The 8,549-nt window shown below is 64.1% G+C and overlaps 1 protein-coding gene across 1 annotated transcript; it reads left to right on the forward strand.

Moving 5' to 3' along the window:
* The first annotated feature begins 3,507 nt into the window (after positions 1-3,507).
* CRYBA1 (crystallin beta A1) lies at positions 3,508-8,438 on the forward strand. Its single transcript, XM_074594720.1, is given in 7 exon segments — positions 3,508-3,672; positions 3,674-3,686; positions 4,448-4,512; positions 5,464-5,582; positions 7,207-7,348; positions 7,895-8,037; positions 8,183-8,438. Coding segments are annotated over 7 exon segments (648 nt in total). The 5' UTR covers positions 3,508-3,654; the 3' UTR covers positions 8,331-8,438.
* The last annotated feature ends 111 nt before the right edge of the window (positions 8,439-8,549 follow it).

Genomic DNA, 8,549 nt, shown 5'->3' on the forward strand with positions numbered 1-8,549 from the left:
TGGCTGCCCTGGGACAGATGATTTTAGGACAAGCCCCACAGTCTCTGTGCTGGGACATCCTCCCTTGCCATCGAACGTGGGAGCAGCTGGGACACCTCTGGGCCCTTTGTGGGACATGGGTGGCACAGCAGCCCGGGGAAGCTGGAGCAGGGCTTGGGGAACAGGGACCCCAGAGACAGGCATCCACGAGCTCTTTCCAAAAGCGCTTTTCAGGGAGTGCTTCGTCTCTGCTGGAAAAACCAGGATGGACAGAGGGACCTATGGGGACAGGGGTCTGCCCCCAGCACCATCCCTGCCACCTCCCACAGCTCCCCACCCTGCCCTGGGGTGCCCCGGAACATTCATCCCAAAAGCCTGCCACTGTCCATCGGAGGCTGAACCAGGACAAGTATGGTCCTGGCTCTCATGCAGTTGGGCTGTGAGTGTGACGGGGTAAGGGGGACTCCGGTCTCCCCTGCGTCTATGGCTGTGCTACCTTGCCTTGCCGCATGGCAGTGCCGGGTTGCGCACTAGCCAGAGGCTGAGCCTTGCCATGCCTGGGAGAAAGGCCTCCGATATCCAGCCCTCAGCAGCTCTGCAGCAGTGGGATTCTCCTCCATGAGCTCTGAGAATCGCACTGGATTCACCCCTTTCTCGGGACATGCTTGCCCGGGTGTCACAAGCCTCTGTTCCCTCGCAGCGGTAAGGCTGGGTGTGATATCAGCCCACAGGACACAGCCCCGGCGATGCAGCAGAGCAGCATGGGTGTGCGGGAGCGCGGCGAGAGCAAGCTGGCAGCCGTGCAAGGGGCCTGGTGCTGTGCCCTGAGCTGAGAAACCTGGCGGTGGAGGAGATGCAGCCCTTGCAGCGGCAGAGGACGGCGGCAGTGAGCGCAGCCGCCTGCTTTTGTCACACTTTCCTTTGTCCCAGGCACGTGGCGCCCAGCACGGGGAGCCGCAGCTGTCCGGAGAGCAGGGATAAGGACGAGTGAGCTGGAGGGGAGGCAGAGCCCCAGCGCAGCTGCCAGGAGGGTTTTCCGGCTGCGGTGGCAAGGGGACACATTGTGTGACTGTACCTCTGCCCTGCCACGCCGGCACAGGCGTGTGGACAGCCGCTTACAGCCTGCGGCAGCTCCTGCTTCCTTATCGCGCCGGGCAGGCGGCAGCGGGGCTGATGCCGGTTGAAACCGCCGAGCCGTGGGACAGCGCAGGGTCCCAGGTGGCTCACACAGCCCCGCCACCAGCAGCCAGCCAGCAGGGCCAGCCTTCTGCCACCTCCCCAGGGCTAAACACCTCCATGCTTCCCAGCAAGGCAGAAGATCACATCCAGCCTTGCCAGCCCCTCTCCCAGGGACAGGCTGCCATGAGCAGCTCTCCCCTGGCACGGGGTTTCATGGGCACCAGCAAACCACTTGCCCAAGGAAAGTCTCTGCGTTGCCCACGGCTGTCTAGGGAGAAGCGGGACAGAGCCCCGGTGCCAGTGGCGTTTTGCGGTGCTCCCAGCAGGCACAGACGGCTGGCCGGAGCGGCGAGGGCCCGGAGCCGGGCTGGGAGGGGAAGCATCTGTTTCGCACCGCCGCGGGGTTTCCTAAATAGGTCACCGCTTTTTTATAGTCTCTGGGATCTAGAAAAACCAGTTGTTCCAGACAACCCGTGGACCCGCCAGCATCGTCACAGCGGTGGCTCCCCAGGCACTCGCCGCTGGCCCCCCATGTCCTTGTGGGGAGGGGGACTGCCACGGCAGATGAGGTGGGTGAGCATTTGGGTAGCCCACCGCACCCCGAGCCGGACCCCGGGGTCCTGCTCTTTGCCGAGCGACCTGTCCCCAGCCATGCCCGATGTGGGGTGTGCAGGGAGGGGCTTTCCCCCCCACCTCGGCGTTGCTGCCAGCTCCGGGCTTTGCCCTGGGACTATCTGCAGCCAGATCCAGTGTTTTCCCTTGGCCGGGGGAGCCGGGTGCCCGTGTGGGGTGTAGCGGGGTGTAACGGGGTGCGCGGTGCCGTACACCCCTGCACACGCCGTACACCCGCATGCGCCGGCTGCGGCGCGGCCTGCTCGGGCTGAGCTCTCCCTCTAGTGGCACCGGGCTCCTGGCAAAGCCTTCGCACCGCCGGGGCAGCCAAAGCCACGGCCAGGGCATGCCCCAGGGTCTGGATGGAGCCGGTGGGGGGACAAGCTTCAGCCTGGCCTCCCCCTCGCAGGCAGGGGTGCCCATGGTGGGCTGCACAGGGAGGGCGCCCGGGGGCTTTGCAGGAGCGTTCCTGCCACCAGCCCCACGTTTTTGCAGCCCCGCAGGGGGCAGGTGGCCCTGCTCCTCCCTTTCCCTGACCCCACATTTGCTGGGACGTGTTCAGCCAGGAGCTGGTGGCAGGCTTTAGGGGTGCAGCCCCCAGCTCTGCCTCCCAGTGACCCCCTCTGGCTTCACCCACACCATCCCCATCCCCATCCACCCACAGCACCCAGGCTCCCGGTGCAGCGTGTGGCAGCAGCCAGCGAGGGGAAAGGCGTCCCCCCCACGAGCCCCAGCTTCCCCCAGCCATGGCGGAGCCCTGCCCGCAGGAGGGGTCCCTCAGGACCCCGCTGGGTCCCCTGGGGCTGGGCTGGGCGGGTGCCGTCCCTGCAGCGTGGCCCCAGCAGGGTCCCCCCCGGGCCGGGCGCCAGGCCTTGCCGCGGGCAGCGCTGACGGGGCGCTTTGTTTTGTGCTGGCCGCCCGGCGGGGAGACAAAAGGGGCAGTCAGACGCGGGCGGCGCATTGTGGCGGCAGCCATGCGCTGAGGCAGCAGCCCGCCCCACCACGCTCGCCTCGTGATACCCCCCAAGGGCCCGGGCCTGTGCCCGCCATGGCACCCTGGGGCCTGCAGCCCTCCCTGAGGGAGCCATGCTGTGGGGAAGGGCGAGCGGGACATGGTTGCCATGGTTACGGCGAGGCCTGAGCCCTAGGGGTGCTTCGTTGCCATGGTTACCGCAGGACTGAGGCCTCACATGCCCATGGTGGCTCCCCCCGGGGCACGGGGCCAAGGTGGTGGCAGCGCTGTGTGGAGCTGGTGGGCTAACACCAGGGTCCAGCGTGGCTATAGGGCCATGGCTGCCGGGCCGGTGAATGGGAGGCCCCACACCAGGTCCCTCCGAGCGGGGAGGAGCAGCCTCGCAGCCCCCCTCGCCCCGCCATGGCGCCGCGGTGGGAGGAGGGCGTCCACACCGACGTGGAGGCAGGGCCCCGCCATGGCTGGTGGAGCAAGGCAACCGTGGTGCCCGGCGAGCACCCAGCCGAGCCCGCCGCCCGCGGGGGTCTCGCCGGGAGGGTGCCGCGCCATCCCCACCGTGCCAACCAGCGCCAGGGCCAGGCCGGCCCCTGCGCTCGCCCCGTGACGGCGCGGTGCATTGCCCCTGGAAAATGCCAGAGCAGTCAAACCGTTGAGTCATTTGTGCCCAAGATTATCTGTGCAAACAACTGTCCCGATTATTTTTTTTTTTATTATCAAATTTTTTTTTTTTTCTTTTTTTCTTTTTCCCTAAGAATGTGGCTCAGACCAGGGGGATGAGCAGCTGAAATCTCCGGGGATCAGCGGGACAATGCCAGAGCAAGCATTGTGCTGACGGCTCTGCAAACGCTGGCACCGGCTCCCAGCCAGCAGCACCCTATAAAAGCTGAGCCGCTGAAGTAGGCAAACATTACATGGGCGAAGCAGCAGTAACCGCCTGAGCTAGGTGAGTCCTGGGACCGATCCGTACCTCTCCCACCTCGCCCCCGCTCCCGCCAGACAGCCGGGCAGACACCTTTCCTCCTGCCCGGTGGCAAAAGACACCCAGAGGGACCATCCCCGTGGCAAGATAGGCTCACACATCCCCGCTGGCAGACGGGGTGGCTGAGAGCCCTTCCACCATGGGGCACCCTATTCCTGGCACCTGCACGGCCCCGGCCCCTTGCATGGCACCCCGGCTGGCATCGCTCATTAGCCAGGGCCATCCATGGGAGCCCACCGTGCCTCCCAAGGGAGGCACAGCCGGGGCTCCGGGGCAGGGAGAGGGGGGCAGGCGGGTCTGTTGGACACCGCCAGGTACCGGGCAGCCTGTGCCCACCACTGCAGCTCCCCACTCCGGCTCAGGGGTGTTTTTCCTAGCGATGGCCTGGCCTCGGGAAAAGAGAAGGGGGAGCTGGGCACTGTGCCCCGGCGGGCAAGCAGGCTCCATGCCATGGCTGGGAAGAGGGAAGGGGCATCGCGGCAGTGAGAAGGGAGCACCCCGCTTTGGATGTGTCCCAGAGCCCCCAGCTCTGTCCCCCACCCCATCCTGTGGCTGGCAAGAGGGTCTCACTGCAACTGGCGTGGCTTGTCCCCAGCAGCAGGGCAGCTGCCTTCAAACAGGCGCGGTGGGCAGTGGGCACTGAGCCCTCGCCCAGCCCCACGAGCAGGCAGCAGGGATGCACGGGGGCACACTGCAGTACAAACGGCTTTTCCTTCCTTCTCCAGACACCGTTCCAGCAGCAAAGATGGCTCAGACAAACCCTCTGCCTGTCCCCATGGGCCCATGGAAGGTATGTCCTCGAACTCCTTGTATCTTGCCTTTCCCGGTGTGCAGGTGGGGGACAGGGAGAGGGACAAAGCCAGTCCTCCAGGGCCAGAAAAGCTGCACAGCAGGCAGTGAGGCAGGGGGGAGCACCCGAAGCAAGGCACCCGTGTCCTCTGCCCACGGGAACTCGCCTCCCACCTGCTCAAAAGCCTCCCAGATGTTTTTCATAAGCTTCTTTGCAGCACCCTGGCCCAGCCATGCCCTGCTCTTACCAGTTGTCCTGTGCCCGGTGGTTACAGCGGTCCCCAAAAGCCATGGGCTGTTATTTGCCCTCCCCTGTTGGTGCAGGCAGGCTGGCAGGGCAGGCAGGGGCAGGCACCAGGGCTGCAAAGGGGGTGGTGGGCACAGCGGAGCGAGGTGGGGAGCAGCCCTGAGGGGTCTGGCAACATCTGCGGGGATACATTTTGAGGAGGGGGCCAAGAGAAGCACATGCGCAACGTGGGCACACCCCGCCAAAGCCTGGAGCTGTCAAGGGAGAGGAGAGTGTCAGCCGCAGCCCTCCAGGGAGTTCCCCCTCGCCCTTTCCCCAGTTAATCCTCTTTGCCCTAGAGCGTTCGGAGCAGAGGCCGGGAGAACCGCCAGCCACAGCCCTGCCACCCGCCCGTCCCAGAACGGCTCCGCTCCTCTCTCCGGACGGCACCGCTGCCCCGGGAACTGATCTCCGCAGGGGTGAGCAGGAGAGCGGAGCAGGGGCTGGTGTGCGGCTCCCCCGACACCAAGGCAGGGCACCGCGGGGCCAGCAGTGCAGGGACGCGCAGAGGCGTGTGGGGCTGCATCCCAGCCCAGAGGGGTACCCAGTGCAGCCTCCACCGGCTCTTTCCCAGACGGAGCGTGACCCTCCGTCTCGAAGAGATGCTGAATCGTCTGGGGCCACTGCCGAGCGGTTCCCAACTCGGCAGCTCGCTCTCCATTCCAGATCACCGTGTACGACCAAGAAAACTTCCAGGGCAAGAGGATGGAGTTCACTTCGGCCTGTCCAAACATCATGGAGTGCGGCTTTGACAACATCCGCTCCCTGAAGGTGGAGTGCGGCGCGTGAGTACCAGCGGCAGGGATGCTTTCCCAGGCGGGTTGGCAGAGCAAAGGGTGCCTGAGCGCAGAGCGGGGCCAGCTGTCCTCGCTCCGCTCGGCTGGAGCCAAGCACCGCAGCTGGGGGAAGCCAGGCATGGGGGATCCCACCCTGCCAGGGTAGAGCCGCCAGCTCGGGGCAGTACCGACACAGATGGAGGGCCAGAGGGCGGCGGCAACACCTTTGGCGTCATCCAAAACTGCCTCCCGCCGTCTGGGAGCAGCCAGGTTTGGAGCTCCCCAGCGCTCTGCAGGGTTGCTGCCCAAGGATCGGCACTCAGCAAGTGACTCTTGAGCTCAGCTTGGTCCCCATCTGCCTATGTATCCCTGGGAAGAACCACTTTCCTTGCTCCAGGGCCCAGCCCTGCTCTGCCCCGTGCTCTCCCTGCACCTTCCAGCTCCTCAAGGTCAGAGCAGCGCCTTCCTGCAGCCTGCGCCGGGCTGCCCCAGTCGCTGACAGGGGTAGGGACCAGAGCCAGGCTTCTCCCTGCACCCGGACATCTTCCCTGGCACAGGCGAGGCATCTCCAGAGCTGCTCCGAGACGCTGTGTGTAAGGAGCGGTCCCCACGGCAAGCATCCCGCTGGGGCCGGGGAAGCAGACAAGATAGATTTGCGCTGCTATATTTAGGATTTGTAATGCTAATGGGATTACAGCGGCATGCGTGCTCACGCCGTAATCAGCTCGCTGCTCCAGTTGACGTGTTCCTAATCAGGCTGGTCACCTTGCACAGAGGGAAGCCGACTGCGGGACACTGGATTGGGGCTCAGTTTGGGTCAGTGGCAAGAGCCTCTCAACCCCCCCAGCTCAGCATGCCCCTCAGCACCCCACGTACCCCATAAGCAGGGGGGCTGTGGGCTGCACAGCCTGTGCCATACTCCTTCCAGCCCAGCCTCTGCCTCCGCGCTCCACTCGGCTGTGGCTGTCCCATCCCTCGTCCCTGTAAGGGGACGTGCCCAGGAAGGTCCCCACACTGGGGACAGGCAACCTCTTGTATGGGCAGCACCAGGGCTTGAAAAATGTGTCCTCTGGGGCGTAGGCATCGCTCTCACCTCTCCGTGTTTGTTTCCAACAAAGATGGGGACCCAAAAAGGGGAAAGGCAACAGCTCCCTGCCCTGCCCGCAGCCAGATGGGTTCTGCCTGGTTTGGGCATTAGGAATTCAGGTCTTTCCAGCTGTGCCAGGTTGTAATTGGGAAACAAGTAAGAAATGAGGCCTTTGGGAGGGAAGGGCAGCCAGGGGTGTCCTGTGGCATCTTAATGCGATGCTGATCTGCATCAATAACCAGAGTGTTAGGAGAAAGCGAGGCGCCCTCGCAGGCTGGGCCCCGTGAGGAAGGGTCCCCATCGCCCGCCGCAGCCGGGGGATGCCGGTGCTGCCGTGCAGGCAGCCTCCCAGGCACCAGACACGGTTACACACTCCCCGGCTGCTCTGCCCACATCCAGCACCGCTTCCTTTCCTCCCGGACTTGCGGGCAGAGGCCAGACCCCAACCTCCTCCTTGCACCTACATCCGTGCCCCGGTGCCAGCCCCGAGCAGGAGGCCCAGAGCCGCCGCAGGAAGCCCTGGCAGCCCTCGCTCTGTTTTTGCAGCTGGGTCGGTTACGAGCACACCGGCTTCTGCGGGCAGCAGTTCATCCTGGAGAGGGGAGAGTACCCGCGCTGGGACGCCTGGAGCGGCAGCAATGCCTACCACATCGAGCGTCTGATGTCCTTCCGCCCCGTCTGCTCCGCTGTGAGTGTCCCGGCTCCCTCGGAGCTCTCACGTCTCTGATCCCTTTAAAATGTCCCAAGCGGTAGCACCAGGCCAAGGGAGCGAGGTTAGGAAAGGCAAACACAGCCAGGCAGGGGCTCTGCAGGTAGCAGAGGCTCCTCGGGCTGGGCTCAGCTCTTCCTCCGCGTGCCCAGCAGGATTTGCCGTTGCTCTCCTGTTTTCCTAAAACTTGTATTAAGGGAACTTTTGGTCCAGCTGTACATTTCCAGACCTCGGGGACAGCCAGCCTGAGATGGTAGCTATGGCTACACTGACACCTCCCAGGCCAACCCCTGCCCCAGCATCACCCTGCTGAGCACCCCCACACATCTCGGCTTTGGGAAAACCAGCCTCCCCCGCAAAAACCAGCCCAGGGTCTGGATCCCTCCCTCCTTCGGGCTGTGCACACAAATCCCAGGAAACCCTCCGAGACACGCCATAGGGAGGGACAGCCATTGCCCCACCATCCCCATCCACGCTGGGGAGGGAGCACCACCTCCCCCTCACCCCCTGCTCTTCCCCCCCAAGAATCACAAGGAATCCAAGATCACCGTCTTTGAGAAAGACAACTTCATCGGCCGCCAGTGGGAGATAGGCGATGACTACCCCTCGCTGCAGGCCATGGGCTGGGCCAACAACGAAGTGGGCTCCATGAAGATCCAGTGCGGCGCGTAAGTGATGGGCAAAGGGCCATGGGCAGCAGGGACAAGCCGCTGCCATCGCTGTGCTACCACAGCTGGAGGGGGGACACCCCGCAAGCCCCGTGGCTTACCTCTTGTCCCCCTTACGGCCGCCTGACGACTTCTTTTCTTCCAGCTGGGTTTGCTACCAGTATCCCGGGTACCGTGGCTACCAGTATGTCCTGGAGGCTGACCACCACGGAGGAGACTACAAGCACTGGAGAGAGTGGGGTTCACACGCCCAGACCTCCCAGATCCAATCCATCAGGCGTGTCCAGCAGTAGCTCCCCACTTTCCAGTACATCTCTGCAAGGTTTCCAAAGCTCACCGGCTCCCTTTTGGTGCTAATACTCCCCTCCCAAAATAACCACCCCTTCTTGTACTGCAACTGCTTATGGGACAACACTCCCGAACGGTACCAACCGCCACAATTGCCAATAAATGTGACTGAAAGAAAAAGATAAACCGGCTTGGTTGTTGTTTGCTGTTGTGTGTTTGGGATT

Source organism: Larus michahellis, chromosome 7 (genome assembly GCF_964199755.1).
Source record: "Larus michahellis chromosome 7, bLarMic1.1, whole genome shotgun sequence".
In the NCBI taxonomy this organism is placed as follows: Eukaryota; Metazoa; Chordata; class Aves; order Charadriiformes; family Laridae; genus Larus; species Larus michahellis.